Source organism: Alexandromys fortis, unplaced genomic scaffold (assembly GCF_014885135.2).
Source record: "Alexandromys fortis isolate MF-2015 unplaced genomic scaffold, M_Fortis_MF-2015_v1.1 scaffold_159, whole genome shotgun sequence".
In the NCBI taxonomy this organism is placed as follows: Eukaryota; Metazoa; Chordata; class Mammalia; order Rodentia; family Cricetidae; genus Alexandromys; species Alexandromys fortis.
In genome coordinates this window covers 3131834-3148958 of record NW_026068031.1, presented here as the reverse complement: position 1 = coordinate 3148958, position 17125 = coordinate 3131834, and the positions used below count along the sequence as shown (strand labels likewise).

The 17125-nt window shown below is 51.7% G+C and overlaps 1 protein-coding gene across 6 annotated transcripts in view; it reads left to right on the top strand.

The window, feature by feature from the left end:
• Ltbp2 (latent transforming growth factor beta binding protein 2) overlaps positions 1 to 17125 on the top strand; it is an 87050-nt gene that overhangs the window by 55434 nt on the left and 14491 nt on the right. For 3 of the 6 annotated variants that reach the window (XM_050164627.1, XM_050164628.1, XM_050164622.1), the window contains exons 10-18: positions 1919 to 2041; positions 4888 to 5052; positions 5303 to 5518; positions 6249 to 6268; positions 7430 to 7469; positions 8188 to 8301; positions 10110 to 10238; positions 10912 to 11040; positions 15174 to 15293. In XM_050164627.1, the coding sequence (XP_050020584.1) occupies positions 1919 to 2041; positions 4888 to 5052; positions 5303 to 5518; positions 6249 to 6268; positions 7430 to 7469; positions 8188 to 8301; positions 10110 to 10238; positions 10912 to 11040; positions 15174 to 15293 (1056 nt within the window). The remainder of the gene's footprint in view (positions 1 to 1918; positions 2042 to 4887; positions 5053 to 5302; positions 5519 to 6248; positions 6269 to 7429; positions 7470 to 8187; positions 8302 to 10109; positions 10239 to 10911; positions 11041 to 15173; positions 15294 to 17125) is intronic. The other 3 variants (XM_050164624.1, XM_050164625.1, XM_050164623.1) reach the window with 3 other exon arrangements.

Here is a 17125-nt window from a genome sequence, read left to right as displayed (position 1 = left end):
CAGGCCACAGAAGGGATTTTTGACTCAAGGATGAGAAAAGGTGCTTGGTCCAGTCCAAGTGCAGACTGCTAACCCTGCCTAACCCAGGATTAAAACCCAGGGTACAGTGGATCCAGAGTCTTAGTGGGTGTGAGGAGAATTCTTTTCACCTTTCATTCTTAGAATTTCAGTGAGATCCATCCCTACCTGTCCTCCACGGAGCTTCTGGAAAGGTTCCCAAGCTCCAACCCCAGAGTGCCCTGCCCCTACTTCTTCACCCCCGTGTACCATCTCTCTGTCTCTGAAGTGAAGGAGAACAAGAGGATGGGGCCAGGGTAGGTGCCACATCCAATCTGTGCCAGTTGCTAAGTACACAGCAATGGGGAAGACCCAGTCTATGACCAGGAGAACGCAGACGCCTGGTTAAATACACCTAGTTAAATACACCTAGTTAAACACGCCTAGTTAAACACACCTAGTTAAACACACCTAGTTAAATACAACCAGAGCCTGTTTTTGATGGATCGCATGGGATCCCCTGGTAGAATCCAATCCAGGCTGGGAGAACCAAGGAAGACTTCCTGGAAGAGGTAGTACTAGGCCAGTGAACATAACTCTCCCAGCTGCAGGTCTCCTAAGTAAAAAGAGAAGCCAAGGGATAGTTTGGGCTGGCTGAAGCATCTGAGGGACACTGGGCAAACAGCCTATATGCACACAGGAGGTGACAATGTCTCATGAGAACAACCTGCTCACCACAGGCTTTGGGAGGGCCTTGGATACCGTGTCATGCTTTAGGGCTCCGAGGAGGAGGAGGAGGAGCCCTGAAGCTCCTGAAGCACAGGGGAGGCAAATCAGGCTTGCGTTTAGATGTGACTGGTGACGGTCTGGAGGGATATGGGCCGGCTTCCTTCCCAGCTCTCAGGGGCATCGCTCAGTGCCTCTGCTGCCGTGGGGCATCCTACCAAGGATGTCCTTTCGGCGGCCATCTTTTGCGGCCTCATCTGTGCCAATCTCCTCAAGGCCTGAGGATGAGCAGGTAGTTCTAACGGCACTGAGCTACCTAAATTACGCCCTGCTCCGGAAGCTCTTCACAAGTGTTTCCCATTCAGCATCAAATGGCAATTACAGCCACCAACAGAGGAAACGTCACCAAGATGCCTCCAATTTGGAGCTCAGACTATGAGGCTTTGAGTTCCCATTTTACAGCAACAGAAGTTTAGACACCAGGACTAAGCTATTGCCCTTTCTTACCTGAGGGTGAATAAAAGCCTCTGATGGGCTCGGGGTTCATGTAGCCTGTTTGGGGCAGGGGTTACCAGACAAATGCTTTCCTACCCTCCTGATGACCCCTGCCCCGTCTCCACCAGTCCCTCAGCACTGTCCCCCACAGCCTCCTGCTTCCAGCTTCCTACAGACCTATGCTGCAGAACTGCTCAGGAGCTCTTGAAGAGAGCTAACTAGAAGGGACTTGGTTGCCCGTCAGGCACCCTCCAGTCCAGACAGTATTGTCTACCTGTTTCCTCAATCCACATGCCACTTGCCGGAGTCACCAAGAGTTGAGTCGCTCTGGGCAAGTTAGTCCTGGAGCTTTTCTTCACCTGTAAAATGAGGACATAAGAACCAGGCAAAATGGTCTATAAGGTTAAATAGGGGTGTCATATTCAAATATTAAAAGAGTTTGAAGCATACAGTAGTCACTCCACAAATGTTAGCTTTTGCACTAAGGTGGCTACTATGTGCCAGTTAGTAAAGCAGCTTGCAGTTTTCCCACTGAATTATTCTACCAGCATGGTTGGGTGGTTACTATTAGGATCCGTGTTTGGCGAGTGAGAAGACCAAAGCACACAGAGAGATGCCACTCTGGCTATGGGATGGCAGCTCCCTCCCAGCCCCCTGGCTTCGGCTGAATGGGCATTCCGACATTCCTCCACCCCTGCAGATATCAATGAGTGCCTGACCTTGGGGCTGTGCAAGGACTCGGAGTGCGTGAACACCAGGGGCAGCTACCTGTGCACCTGCAGGCCTGGCCTCATGTTGGACCCATCGAGGAGCCGCTGTGTATGTGAGTGATGGTGGGCCCGAGGGCGAGAGACACCCTCCGGGGGGAACAGTCCAGACCCAGAGTGGCGAATTTCCCAAGACCTCGTGGCCTCGTGCCCAGAGCTCATAGGGGGCTTTTCTTGGGAAGGAAGACCTGAGCAAAGCACAATAAAAGCCGCCCCTAAAGGCCACCTCTAGCTCACAGAGCTCTCTGGCTGGCAGCAAAGTGCCTGCTATGGGGTCTGGGAAGGCCATGGGAGGAACAAAACTCTGCTGCCACCCAGAGGTAGTGGCCTGTAGAAAGGATGGCTGGACCTGACATCTCTGGGGACAGGAGACAGTGAGAGTCCAGAAAGGAAGAGAACCAGGATGGGAGAACTGGTCAGTCAGCTTGTGGTGCCATAATAGCTAATCAAGGCCCCAAGAACCTTATAGTCTTTCCTTTTCCAGGTCCCTTAAAGTTTTATCAAGCTGGGCGTGGTGGTGCACGCCTTAACCCCAGAATTCTGGAGGCAGGGGCCAACCTGGTCTATGAAGTGATATCCAGGCTAGCCAAGGTCCCATAGCAAAACCCTGTCTCAAAACAACACCAACAACAAACAAAACAAAACAAAGCTTTATCAGGTGCTTAACACCCAACATGTCTGAATGCCAGGAAAACACCCCAATACAATATGGAGAAGCAGGGGACCACTGTCTTTATTTTTTCTCCCTCCCCAAGGCTCCTCCCTCCAGCTTCCTCCAAGGATTCACTATGCTCCCCCACCTCCATTGGAGAAGGCAAGCTGGTGACTTCCTGCCACCTGACTAAAGCATAAAGCCATCTCTGGAGGCCGATCCAGCTTCCTTATATCCCACCTTGGGATGCAAAGGGATAGAGCGTGTCCCCACAGTAACGCAAGGAAGTGACCACTGAAGGCAGAGATTGCCCCTGAGGATGTAGGACTCAGGAGCTGATGGGTATGCATGTAGTACCTGACCTTTGCCAGGGTGTGCCTGTGTGCCTTGCTGTGTTTCATCTCTGTGACCCTGTGAAGAAGGCTTCTTCAGCCAGGAGTCACAGAAACCCAACTCCCACCGCTTTAACGGATGAGCACAACTAGGAAGTGAGAGGGGGTAAATGTGACCTTGTTGGTTGGATTCAACTCTCCACAATGCCCAGGAGTTTTGTCTTGCTGTTTCCTGGCTTGGTTTCCCAGCTCCTTCAGAGGTGGCCTCTGTAACTGGAGGTTTGCCCACTGGTTCCCGAATAATCATTTCGAGGCTTAATAGTAATTACATACTGCTTGGCCTATTAGCTTAGGCTTATTATTATCTAGCTCTTACAACTTAAATTAACCCATTTCTATTATTCTGTATTTCACCACGAGTCTCATGGCTTGTTACCTAACATCTTGCTTCTCAGGCAACTGCTGGCATCTCCCCGACTCTGTCCTTTTTCTCCCTGTATCTCTGTTTGGATTTCCTGCTTGGCTCTGTTCTACCTGGGTATTGACCAAGTCAGCTTCTTTACTAACCAATGGTAATAAGACATATTTGCAGGACAGGGGTGGTTGGTGCATGCCTTTAATCCCAACCCTCAGGAAGCAGATACAGGCAGATCTCTGTGAGGTCAAGGCCAGCCTGGTCTACAGAACTAATACCAGGACAGGCTCCAAAGCTACACAGAGAAACCCTGTCTCAAACCAAAATGGAAAAAGTTGTATTCGCAGCATACAGAGAGAGATTCCACATTAGCCTCCACATATCCTATAGGCTCTCAGTCTGAACATGGTCACCTGTTTTCTAATAATCCAAGAAAAGCTGCCAAGCTGAGCAGTAGGGGGCTTACTTTCTCAAGTGCCTCTCCCTTGAGAGTGCCCTGTCCCAATCACTGTGACCAGGGATATGAACTTCAGTCTTACAATCAGGAAGTGGCCTAACAGGGTGGGCCACAACTCTGAGGCATTAGCATACATGCCAGATCAGCCCGAATGCCCGCAGCCCTTGGCATCATTACTCAACACATAAAGAAGCTGCGGCCCAGGGCGTTGTGTAGCCCAGCGGGTAGCAGATATTCGAACTGACCAGGGCTCCTCAGAATCTTTAATTCTCAACTGTGGCTGTTGCTCTTGTCACCCCTCTGTCCTCTGACAGTCTGGTCTGGCCTCTGAAGATTTAAGTCTCTTTCCAACCTGTTGGTCATACATTTTCCTTCTGAGAGAATAAGAGACTATTTTTTAATATTCACTTGCTTCTAGCTCCAAAGGATGTATGGTTTCAGTGTTTTCTGAATTATTTTTGTCTTGTGTTTATGTGTACGTGTGTAGGGCTTAGCCGTGCTCAGCAAGGGCTCCACCACTGAGCTACACACCTGGATTCAGTCCTGGTTGTTTAGTTAAGTGAGCCATCCATGATCGATTTGACATATACCCCAGACACATAGATGGCCCTGAGTGACAAGGATGACCCAGACAAGATCCCTATCCTCTCAGCTCTCTGACAATCATCCGGTTCTCACCTCATCTCATCTTCCCAGAGAGGTTTTCTGTGGCCCTCAGGGCACACTGCTCTCTGCTCATCTTGAAGCGCACATGGAGCCTTTAGTAAACACTCAAGGGCAGCAGGTGAAGGCAACACCTGTATTCCCAGGTCCTGCCCTCACATGCGGGTGGCAGGGCCTCATCAGGTGGACACTATGAAGAGATGTGAGGGCATTCCACCACAGCCATTCCTCCCAAAGCTCCCGTGAGCATCCGAACTTCCAGAGTGGGACATGAACCGGGCTAATCTCGGTGCCGATGACTGACCCCACCTCTGTCCGCTGCCTTCTGTGCTTCCTCCTCCCACCGGCTCCCTGCCCAGTCCCACATGCTCTGTCTGTTGCAGCGGACAAGGCTGTCTCCATGCAACAGGGACTATGCTACCGGTCACTGGGAGCTGGCACCTGCACCCTGCCTTTGATACACCGGATCACCAAGCAGATCTGCTGCTGCAGTCGCGTGGGCAAAGCCTGGGGCAACAAGTGTGAAAAGTGCCCCTTGCCTGGCACAGGTAACCCCATCCTCACCCCAGTTCTGGCCACCAGGATACTTGCTCAAAGCCAATGGCCACTTCTCCAGCCTGGGTAGACCTCCCCTCCCCCACCCCTAGCTTCAAGCCAGAAGGCTCAGTCTACCCTTCCATGTTCCAGACCGGGACTCCACTTACAGCCACAATCGTCTCGTCCCCTAGAGGAAAGGAAGGTGGGGAACAAGGCCCTGGGAAGTGGCATGGCTCGGTTCATCCTCTGTCATTTTTTTAGAGGCCTTCAGGGAGATCTGTCCTGCCGGCCATGGTTACACCTACTCGAGCTCAGACATCCGCCTGTCCATGAGGAAAGCGGAGGAGGAGGAACTGGCTAGCCCCTTCAGAGAACAGATCCAGAGGGTCAGTGGACCTCTGCCTGGGGCAGCCGAGAGACAACCACTCCGGGCAGTCACCGACACCTGGATTGAGGCTGAAACCCTCCCTGACAAAGGTATCTGAGCTGGGGGAGACACCTAAGGACCCTCCTTTTCTGTATAGTTCCCTGCCCAGGTCTTAGGTTTAGGATGGTAACTGCAGCACCATTTCCTGGGGCTCAGGACGTGAGGGCCAGGAAGAGCTTATGCTTGAGTTCTCCGGCTGGTGCTCTGGAAAACAGCCGGATCATACCCAAGTCATCCAGTCCAGGAGGCTGGGAAGCTGTTAGGAACAAATAAACTAGGAGATTGCCAGAATTACTCCAAGAATCTGGGACAGAGAAGTGAGGACAGAACTCAGTGGCCACAGATGCGGGCACTAGCCCAGTCAGGGGCAATGCATTTCCTTCCTGGAAGTCCTCCCTTAGTCCATGGCCTGAACAGGGAGGATGGAGAGTAATCCATTTGATCAGGGCCACAGGAGAGAGATCTGTTATAGGTCTAATGAGGCTGGCTGATAAGAACTTCTGTCCCTGGAGACTTGGAAGGAATGCAGGGGACTTCCTTTGTCCACCTGACAGGTGAACTGGGCTACCTGTATGTTCTGTTAGAGCCTTGGATTTCTGGGGTGGTGGGTCCCCAAAGGGAGCTGACAGGCTGAGACGACTAAAAAGAGCTGCACTCTGTATTGCTCATCTTGCTGGGAATGCAAGGGGAGTGTAGACTGTGAGGCAGCCAGGCTGGGAGCGAAGTCCGAAGGTCACTGCCTCCCTTCCTGGAGCTCATGATGTCATCTTCCTTCCCCAGGTGACTCCCAGGCTATTCAGGTGAGTGAGGCTTCCTGCCAGGGAGCCTGATTAGGGTGAGACACAGAATAACGTAGACTGCAGGCATAGTCTCAGGAGAGCAGGAAAAAAGGACGGAGCATATGCCGGATTTTACTTGGAGAAATCACAAAGTGGAGTCAAGGGCCCATGTGTCTGTGTACTTAGTCCTGGCTGCCATTCAAGCTTGGTGGCTGTGCATGAAGCCTAGAGCTGGTCCTGAATCTGGCATGTTTTCTGAGCTTGTTTAACACATACCCTCTGTGAAGAGCTCATGGGAAAGCAGAAGCATGGCTGTGAACATCTCCAGCCATTTCACTGAGGAGAGGGCATCTGCCCTCCTTCCCTGGGCCCAGGTCCCCCTGTGCAGCCAGGACTGAGCATCTCCTCCAGAGGAGTGAATTTGCTTTATCCTCCTCCAGGCCGTGACCAGTCTGCCGGTTCCTGCTCATCTCCCGATGGTGATGAGCTAACCTGTCTCCATGTACCGCTTCTCCAGCAGCCTTGATTTCCTGCTTAAAAACCATATGCTGAAGCCAGACAGGGTGGTGCGCACTTTTAACCCCAGCACTTGGGAGGCAGAGGCCAGCCTGGGCTATAGTTGGAATTCCAGGACATCCAGGCTACACAGAGAAACCCTGTCTAAAATAACAAAACAAAACAAAACAGCCACGTGCTGACCTCTCAGGCTAAAACTTTCCCTCCATGTCCTCATAGTCCCGGCAATACCCCAGTGCCTTCTGCTCTGTCCTCTGCTGGTCTTCTTTGCTTCCCTGTCCCCAGCTGTCTCTGTCCATAACTGTGGTGAGGGACACCGAGTATGGCTGTGACTCCGGGCTTTGCCACACTGGCCTTGTGGCCCTGGATGGTCTAATTAATTTCTGTTATGTTATCTATGACATGAACATCGCAGCTTTGATAAGTGCTAATATTCTGCTGTGCATCCAACACTGAGCTGGTAGCGGGCCCACATTTAACTGCTACAACTTAGAAGGAAGCAGACCTGGTCAGTTAAGGATAGAAAACACCTAGAGAATACATGCCAGCAGTAAAAACTCACTACCAGAGAGAGCTGGACAGGAAGGAGGTGGGGTAAGAGGAGAAAGAAATGTGTCCTAGGAGTAACAGATGAGCCCCCCCCAAATAACCTTCATTTCTGTGCAGATCACAACCAGTGTTTCCCATCTACCTGCCTGGGTACCAGGTGAGTTCCTCCTCCTAGAAGCTTCCAGAAGAAGAAACCTAGTTTTAGTTATGGAATGAGTACCTGAGAACTGGCCCGTGGGTTCCAATCAGAGGTAGCGTGTGATACGGCGTGTCAGCACCCTTTCCGGGAACACTGAGTCCCTAAGGGACTGTCCAGTTAGCAAGTGATCCCATGATGCTTTGCAAATGTTTTCCTACCTACTGAACTCTTTTCTTAATCTCATAACACCACTCACACATAAGACAATCAGGTCAAAGAGGAGGTGCTAGCTGAAGCAGCTTGATGGGGCTCCAGAACCCTCTCCTCCAGTGGCCTCATCTTGAGCTGACCTCTCCCCAGAGCTGGGCTCAGAGTCAAGGATGTTGAGTTTTCCCTGCTGTGATGTGGACATGACACCTGCTGTCTCCCATGGCAACTGGGTGCTTGTGCTTGCAGCACCGTTTTGTGAGCTGCAAGATGCATTACAAGTGAAAGCAGAATGTTAAACTGGGCATGGGGGCAGCAGTTCTTCCTCCAGCAAGCTGGCAGGCCTTAGACAAGAAGTCATTTCTACAGTCCCTGGTTTTACTACAAGGGGAGGAGACCAGATATGCCAAAAGATGGTGGGAGCCCTAGGCGCCACTTTTGGTTCTTAGGATTCTGAACATCAGAGAACACAGACGGATGGGCCACTGCTAGCCCAAGGACCCTACTTCCTCCCCTCTGTCCTCTCCAGGGGATGCCACCGGGAGACCGACACCACCATTGCCTGGACAGGGCATTCCAGAAAGCCCAGAGGAAGAGAAAGTGATTCCCTCCAGTAATGTCCTGGCGACACAGAGTCCCCCAGGTAGCTGCAGAAGTTCTTGGAGGGTCTTTGCCCCCACCTTTGGGAGATGTGGTTGCCCAGAAGCAAACTCCAGGCCGTGAATGGAGCTTCTCTCTCTTGCTTCTTCAATCACATGAATACTCTCCAGCAACTCTGATCTTGCTGTGGTCCAGGTCTGATCCTCCAAAGGTCACAAAGCCTACCTAGAAAAGACAGGAGCTGTGCCTGGGCACTAACGCTCTTTGGAGGGACTGTCCTACTCAGAGGGCTTCAGGGAAGCCATGGATCTTCCTGGAGCGTGGGGGTGGGGCCTCTTGAAGAATAGGAATTCATAGAGTAGGAGGCAAGGTGAGAGGGGGCTGAGTCGGTGAGGGCCCTGGAAGTGGCTGTCACCTGCCCATGGAAGGTTTTGGAGAAGGGACAGAATTATATTGCACAGGGTTGTTCAAGTGTCCAGAACTGGCTCCCTATGGTCTACCATAGTGATGAGGGGTGGTGTGAGAGAGGTCCCTGGAAATCCCACCTGGCTGTGGAATTCACAGAGGCTCTTTGTCTGGGGACTTCGTTCAAGAGAAGCAAGGTTACCATTGAAGTAGTGTCGCCTGTGTTCTCTGCACACGTGTACCCTCTTGCCTGCCTTCCCTAGGGACTAGCTTTGCTCTTAGCTAGGGGGTCACCTTGAGTAGGAGTTGAGGGTGGCTCGAGTTCTGGATTTCCTGCATTGAGAGAAAAATGCCTGCAGCCTGGTGCAGAGAAAGTCGCAGGTGGGATGGGGCTTGGCTTTCCTGAGCGTTCTCAGACAACCTCTCCCAGGATTCAGAGAAGTCTCCTGGGACTCCAGGAAGCATCTCCTTCCAAGGAGGCAGGAAGGGCTGAGTGTGTGGGGCTCCACTGGGGAGTACTGAGACTGACAGCTGAAATACTCCTGGAGAAAAGACCATGGTGCAGAGAAGCCAGGCTGGGCCCAGCAGTGGTCCTCAACCATGCGGGTGGCAGAGCCAGCAGCATCAGTTTCAATCCTGTGTCTGATCCAGCTGCTGCCCTGCTGTCTTCCAACCTCACCCTCTGAGTGGACACTTGGATTCTGGCTGGGGACTGCTAATATAGACTTGGAACCAAGCTAGAGAGAAGATGACCTTGCGCTATAGGCCACTGTAGGCATTCAGTTCAGGGCACATTAGCAATGCCATGAAGCCCCTCTGTGTTCCAACTTGGACCACTTCTTACCCACTCTGGTAGGGCTTCTGGCTTCTCTCAGAGTGGTGGGGCAGGGAAGGGACCCCTAGGTATGTGGGATATGGGATGAGACAACAGGGTGGACACAGATGAGAGCAGTGCTCCCTTATTTGTTTATTGGTTCATCATTCATTCGTTCCTTCATTCCTTCATTCATTCATCATAAGTGTCAGGTACTTCTCTAATATTAGAGAAACGAGAAAAAAAATAAGCTAGTTTTTCAGTCTCTGTAACCTATTCACAAGACCTGTCAGTCTATGCGAAGATATGTAAGAATTTCTGGGGGTGGCTAGCACTGGTTCTTTGGGTAAGAGCTATGCCCACATTTAGGATGAGGGTGAGAGTCATCTGTAGGGAATATGGGTTACCAGAAGCCATTAGGTCTCGGTCAAATGACTCAGAGCCCAGGCACAGGACCTGTTAGTCTTCTGAGACCGTGCTGTACAGTGGTGTAAGAGGGTGTGCTAAAGGTAGGTAGACTTCCAGTGGTCTTCTGAGGCCCCTGGACCTGCCCCTGCTGTCTCCCCACCCCGCTCGAGTGCCTTCATGCGTCCTTCACTCAGCCATTATCTCTGCTTGCCCCATCTCTGCAGGCTTTGATCCATGTTTCGCTGGGGCTTCCAACATCTGTGGCCCTGGAACCTGCGTGACCCTTCCAGATGGATACAGATGTCTCTGCAACCCTGGCTACCGGCTCCACCCCAGCCAGGCCTATTGCACAGGTATTTACAGGGTGTCCCGTGACTGCTGAGTGGTGGGGGCAAATAGGAGTAGGGTGTGGGGTCTGAGTCAAGAAGTCCGGCTGTATAAGATGTATGTAAAGTGCTAAGATTGATGAGCTTAGGAGAGCAGTTCCTGCGGACACATCTAACTAGACCTTAAGTCAGGCTATGACCAGACTGTGAGGGCCACCAGACTCTAGGAGAAAGGGTCCCAAGCCAGAACGAGCATTCCCCCACCTCAAAGTGGCCACCTTTCTGCCTACAGCTACAGAGCAGAACAAGGCCTCACCAGGGCTGCCCCTTGGGGACATGTTTGAAGCCAAGAAAAATCATCAAATGTGTCATTCTCCTGATCGGTACTTTGTGTAAAGGAGAAACATTCACTGTGGGCTTGGAGGAGAAAGGAAATGATTGTGGGGTCGCTGAAGGAAGGGACAATGGGCAGGGAAGAGGCACTGATCATCACCCAAGGATTCCTAGGGCCTAAGAGGCCCCGGCAGGCTGACCTGTGGCTTTGTCCTTGGAGACTTTCATCTCTGCCTCTACCTCCTCTGCTTCCACACCCCTTCCATATCACATAGCACCATCCTCTAGTGTGGGCAAGTTGCTGGCAGACGCCCAGAGAAAGGCACACTGGCCTCCATGACCTTCTTCCCTGCCTCCTTCTCGTCAGATGACAACGAGTGCTTGAGGAACCCCTGTGCAGGAAAAGGGCGCTGTGTCAACAGTGTGGGCTCCTTCTCCTGCCTCTGCTATCCTGGCTACTCACTAACCACTCTGGGAGACACACAGGAGTGCCAAGGTAAGTCGGACCCGCCTTAGGCCTGGGATGGCACAGGAGAACACCTCTTGGCTAGGCCCTGAAGTGGGGGTGGAAGAAGAGGCAGGCATGCAGAGTTTTACCACTGGGGAGTACCAGAGCCGTGGGAAAGGAGACAGCACTCTGACCTTGATCTGAGAGGAGGCTGAGCTTATGCTGGGATCACAGGGGAGAAGAGGAGCCCAGAAAATGGCAATGTTTGCAAAGACCTCAAGGAATTGTGTGTGTGGTTCGAGCCAAGAGGAAGCCAGAGACTTGGCTGGTGACGGGGACCAAATGCCAGGACTCGAGTGACAAGGAGACTTTTCTTTTGGGGAATGAGGATAGGAGTTTGGACTCTCAGCAGACCAGGGGCATTTGTACGTTTGGGAGAGGATTTCTGGTCCCCAGCAGTGGGGATAGCTGCAGGCTTTGACCATCTTCCAAGAAGGCCTGGCCGCAGTTAGGCAACTCTTGGTAAGCAGGCTTCCTGTATGGCTTAGTTATGGTTACCATTGATGTGACACCATGACCAAAAGCAGCTTGGGGAGGGAAATGTTTATTTGGTTTCCATAACCTGAATCACAGTCCATTGAGGGAAGCCAATGCAGGAACTCACACAGAGCAGGAACCCGGAGGCAGGAGATAATGCGGAGGCCAAGGAGGGTTTCTCACTGGCTTTCTCAGGGCTTGCACAGCTACCTTTCTTAGAGAACCCAGAACCACCAGTCCAGGGAGGCCCCAGCCACTATGGGCTATGCGCTTCTACATCAATCACCAGTTAAGAAAATGCCTTTACAAGCTTGCCTATAGTCTGATCTTAGGGAGGCATTTTCTCAACTACTGCTCCCTCCTCTCTGATGATTCTAGCTTATGTCAGGTTGACATAAAACAAGCCAGCACCCCGTGCAAACCCTTTTATTACATAGAACACTCCTGTACATTTTTTAAATGAATAAGTTCACAAAGAAATGAGGAAGTCTCTTCCACACAGTGCCTGGAGACCCAGAAGTAATTGGGAAACTTGTACCTTGAGAACAGCTCTACCTGTTCTGGGGGCTCACATCTCTGGCACCAGTCATGGGCTTGGCCCTGATCACTTGTTCCCCGGCGTGGCCCTGGAACAATGAATCCTTCCATTGGCAGAGTCTCCTCGGCGTCTGGTTCCAAGGATCTGGCCCTCAGAATCCAAAGTCATCCAAGTCCTCTCACTTCATTATGTGGGGAAGGGAGGCAGAGAAGCCCCGCTTAATAGGGGTGTGAGGGAGCCAGGTCAGCGCTCAGCGAGGACTCCAGCTCTGAGAGGCCAGGTACCAGGCCCTGGGCTGAAGGTCTGAAGATAACCAAATGCATGAGCAGGAATAATGGCGCTGTCGAGTTAGATGAGCGAGCGACTGACTAGAGCAGAGAATCTGGGAGGGTTTCCCTGGGGGGGGGGGGGGGGCCTTGAACTGGGGTAGAGTAATAGCAGGTCCCATTGACAAGCACGTATACCCAGAGCCATCTAGAGCCACCCTGAGCACTTTATATATAAGGCCCGCCATTCCAACCCTTGCAGTCCTCAGTTCCACACTTCATGCTTTATCAGAGAAAGCCCTGAGAGGTGAGCTGAAACACCCACGGACACTGCGCCTTGTTATAGCAGCACAGGACATAGATTCAAAATCACGCCGTCTCCAAAGCATGGTTTGCATCTCATGATCCCCTCCTTTATATGCACAGTACCAGGTACCCGAGGAGCAGTAGCAGGAGTGGATGGGGTCACTAGTCCAGAGAAAGCCGTTTCTGCACAGGCGAGCGTGTGGGCAGGCCTGACATGCCCTGGGAATTAGGATGAAGTCAGGGTGACTGGAGTGTGGGCTTGTTAGCAGAAGTGGCGGGGCTGAGGCCAATCCGTGATGTGACTCCGGGGCCAAGCTGAAGTTCTTGGCCATTGTCCTGTGGGCAGTGGCTGCCAGGAGGGTTTGTTAAGGGTAGATGGCTCTGTCGTCTGGCTGTTAGGAAGGGGGTGACGCATATGGCAGTGTGCAGAGCCAGGGGAAAGGCAGTGGACAGGGGATTTCCAAGCTTCAAGCAGCCTGGGTGGGTGCTGTGGTGAGGGGCCTTTCTCTCTGAAGGTCCAGTCTGGGAGCTGGCCATAGGCAAGTTATGGCTACGGGGATCAGTATTGTAAGGACGGACCCAGACAAGAGGTTCTGTCCTGTGCCAGTCTGGTGTCTAGATGTCTCTGCCAGCCCCGACAGCTGTAGGAACGAGAGGAACCTGAGTTCAGCTGAAGAGCTTCCACTGGGGCTTGGCTGCCACTTTGAAGGCCCTAATCCAATTTAACATCTACTTTCTAAGTTTTGCCAGTCTCACAAAACAGCGTTTCGTTATTTTAATCTAGCATTGATTCGTATGTATAAATTAATCATTCTAAACCATTACAAGTTTAACGGTCATTTAAATAGAAATAAATGTAAATTATTTCAACATTAAGGATTTATCTAAGAGCTTGCATATGACCTTCTCTAGAATATGTGTATCTCTGCACTCCGGCCTTTGGATTTCCTCATTTGTGAGCTGCTTTCCTCAGCCTGTAAACAGGATCTGTGATCCCGTCTTTTGCTTGTTTTCCAAGTGCGGTTGTTGCTTTTTCTCATAACTTTGTGGGTGTAGTTTGTGTACTCTGCTGCATCTTATTTGTTTTATGTGTGTGGAGGTCAGAGGACAGCTTTGAGGAGTTGGTTCTCTCCTCCATCTTTCTGTGGGTCCTGGGGATTGAACTCAGGTTGCCAGGTTTGCCCACTGAGCCATGGCTGGCCCCTTTTTTGTGTTATTTTTAATGCGTGGTGGTTTTGTTATGTCACAAAGACATTGTGCACTTTATTTACTCTTTCCAGGATGCTTTCTCCAACTGGGGTCTGCCTTTGCTTGGCTCTTAGGAACCCCCTTTTTCATTTCCATTTTTCTCTATGACCAGTTTTCCCAGCACCATCTGTTTTTTAGGGAATGGTTCTGGCTTCACCCAGTTTTTTCCACCAGGTTTCCACTATTCACTCTGTCTTCGAGAGCCTTCCCTTTCCTTTTGCGTTGGCAGTAGAGCTTCCGAGAGTTCAGACAGCTGTTTCTGAATTCCCTGGAGAGTTGTTGCCAGGAAGGTTCTTGGGTCTGCCCTATACTGAAGGCCAGGATCTCCCTGGGGGCTGAGTGAGGGTGCGTGTGACGGCTCTGCCGGAGGCTCCACTGTGAAAGGGATGATAGGAAGGATGCCCGCGGTGGAAGCACGCTGGATTTATGCCTATTGGAGACCAGCAAGCGTTCCTCCATGTTTACTGCCAGCCAGGCACTCCCCTAAGGGGGCAAAGATGAGACCCGGATGGGTTTGCGGTGGAGTCAGGGAGTGGTCACAGGACAGAGCTGGTACACCGAGCCACTGTCTGAGATGGGACTAGGAATCTGCTGGTCACCAGGAGGGAAGAGACACTCCCAGCAGAGGCATGCGTGTGAACAGAGATTTGGAGGCTGAACTCATGGGAATCTGCCATAGCTAGGATTATAACAGCGAGGGCGGGCAGATGAGCAAATACAGCAGAACTGGGGCCGGGTTTGGGAGCCAAACTGCAAGTAGGACTGGGGTAGCAAGGAGCTGGGGAACTGAATCAGGGGAGTGGCCTGACCAAGTTTGGGCTTTAGGGTCAATCAGGTTTTCCTATCAGGCTTCTGCCTTTTGCTCTACCTATGAGATTCCCCCCCTCTTCTCCTCTGTTGGCAGTGGAGAGTCTCAGAGGGGGGTGTCAGTGTACCTTATAGACCCTGGGCTGCCTGAAGTGCTCTCTGTCCTTCTGAGAAGGTCCATCCTTGCGGAGCATCCTAGTGGTAGACTCCGTGTCTACTGGACTATCGTTGGGGCAGGGAGAACACTATACAGACTGATACCTGACCTCAAGCCCAGGCCTTCCATCAGGAGGAAAAAAGGGCTCCCATGGGCCCTAGAAGTAGCTACCCCTGGGAGAAAAGAATCAAGGGACCACAGTCTCAGAGCTGACCTGAGAATCCCTTCAAAGAATCCGTACCTCCCTTAGTTCACGGCCTCTGGGAAGGATGCCCATCCTCCAGGGCGGGCTTTGACTCGGGACCACCCTGTGTGTTTGCAGATGTAGATGAGTGTGAGCAGCCCGGGGTGTGCAGTGGTGGGCGATGCAGCAACACTGAGGGCTCATACCACTGTGAATGCCATCGGGGTTACGTCATGGTCAGGAAAGGACACTGCCAAGGTAAGGAGCGAGGATAATGGACCGGCCTGCTGCCCCACACACTACAAACCACCAGCTCCCCTTCTAGCTGTCCCCCACCGAGATCCTTGTCACTAAGCCAATTCCCACTGGCAGAGACACGTCTAGGAATCCCTGAGCCCTCCTGCCTTTTGGGTGGTACGTCAGCATCCTGTCTTCCCCAGTAGCAGGGAAATGCAAATCTGTGTGACACCACAGGAATGCACACCTTTCACATCTTTGTCCCCATCACCTTGGAAAATGTGTTCTCTCTGTAGATAGCAGAGAAGAGTTGATCTTTCTGGCACCTTTAGTCTTCTTACTGAAGTGTGTTAATATTTAAACTCCCAGAGGGTGGACCATGTCTCTAGTTAGCATGTGCATAGGCACCCAGCAAATACTGGTTGATGAACGAATGAATTAACAAATAGATCTCCCCTTCCCCACAGGCAGCTAAAAGATGGGCTAGGACATTGCTAACCCGTCTCCTTGTAGACAGGGTTGGACCTGCCACTAACCTATCTGGAACCAGGTAAGACAGGATAACGTCTAATCTTTCCTACCTGGTTCCAGAGAGTTCTGGAAGTAAAGGTGAACTCATGGACCTTGTGAAGGGGAGACCTCTCCCCAGTCCACTGCCAGGAAAGCAAGGCCCCAGGAGATCTAAGCAGAGGGGAAACATCTACAGGTGTAGAACAAACTGTCTTCACCCCAGGGATCACCTTCTCTCAGGGATCCCCTCTTAGTGCCCCTCCACCTAAAACTCAGGCCTAGGCATGATCCAAGCTGGAACCCATCCCCTTGTCCTGACTAGATCAATAGAAACAAGACAGCCTGGAAGCTCCTGATAGGTACCCTGCTAAGTGCCAGCTGGCCGCACTAAGAGAGCCTCATTGGGCATCACAGCACTACACATTTAACCTCAGGACTTAGAAAAAATGAAAATGAACCAGAGAATGCCAGAACACTGAAAAGATCAGGTTTATACTAACCGTCTGTATTAAGGGCACAGGCTCCAGAGCAGACAGGTCTGGGTTGTTATTAATGTTTCATGTTTGGAAATAGAAATTGCCACACTTCTCTCCGAGGACTGATCGGCTCTCATACACAAGATGTGCAGAGCCACCTCAAGCACACTGTGAGGCCCCCTCTCTGTCATGTCCCGACTCCCCCACATCCACGTCCTACTCTGGATGGCTCTGACCCATCAGGAGGAAAGCTTCTAGACAGACACCTCATCTGGGAGGTCAGGCTGAGTTCTTGGCCCTGGGCAGACACTCTGGGGCTGTTGAAAGAATGATGTAGTTTGTTCACTTCTCCGGGTTTCCATCAGTAACCACAGACCCTGCCCATCACCCCGGGAGCCCAGGCAATTTCCTCTCCCTTTCTTCTGTCTCCAACGAAGGAACTACTCTCTCCATGGAAACCCGAGGTCTCTGGTGAGAGACTGTGAGGTTTGGACAGTGGCCCGTGCAACAGTCTCAATGACATTTCCATCATACCCAGGACTCTGGTTTCCCAGGGACAGAGAGTATGATTCTCCTTTACACTGTCAGGGCCTTGGCTGTCCCCCACTATCACCCAAGGTCCCCTGAACTCTGGCTCCTGCCCATCACTCCCACTTCGTACTCTCACCAGGAACACAGGTGGGTCCCCTCTCAGTTCCCCACACAGAGACTGGTCCCTGGAAAGATGCCACAGTGTCCTCCCAGAGTATGGGCGGCAGACTCACAGATTAGTCCTGTGCGACCTCCCCTTGGATCCCTCTAGCGGTCTCTTTAGCAGCCTTACACTAAGACGATAATGTGTGTATTATTTTAGGCACATTGTTTCTT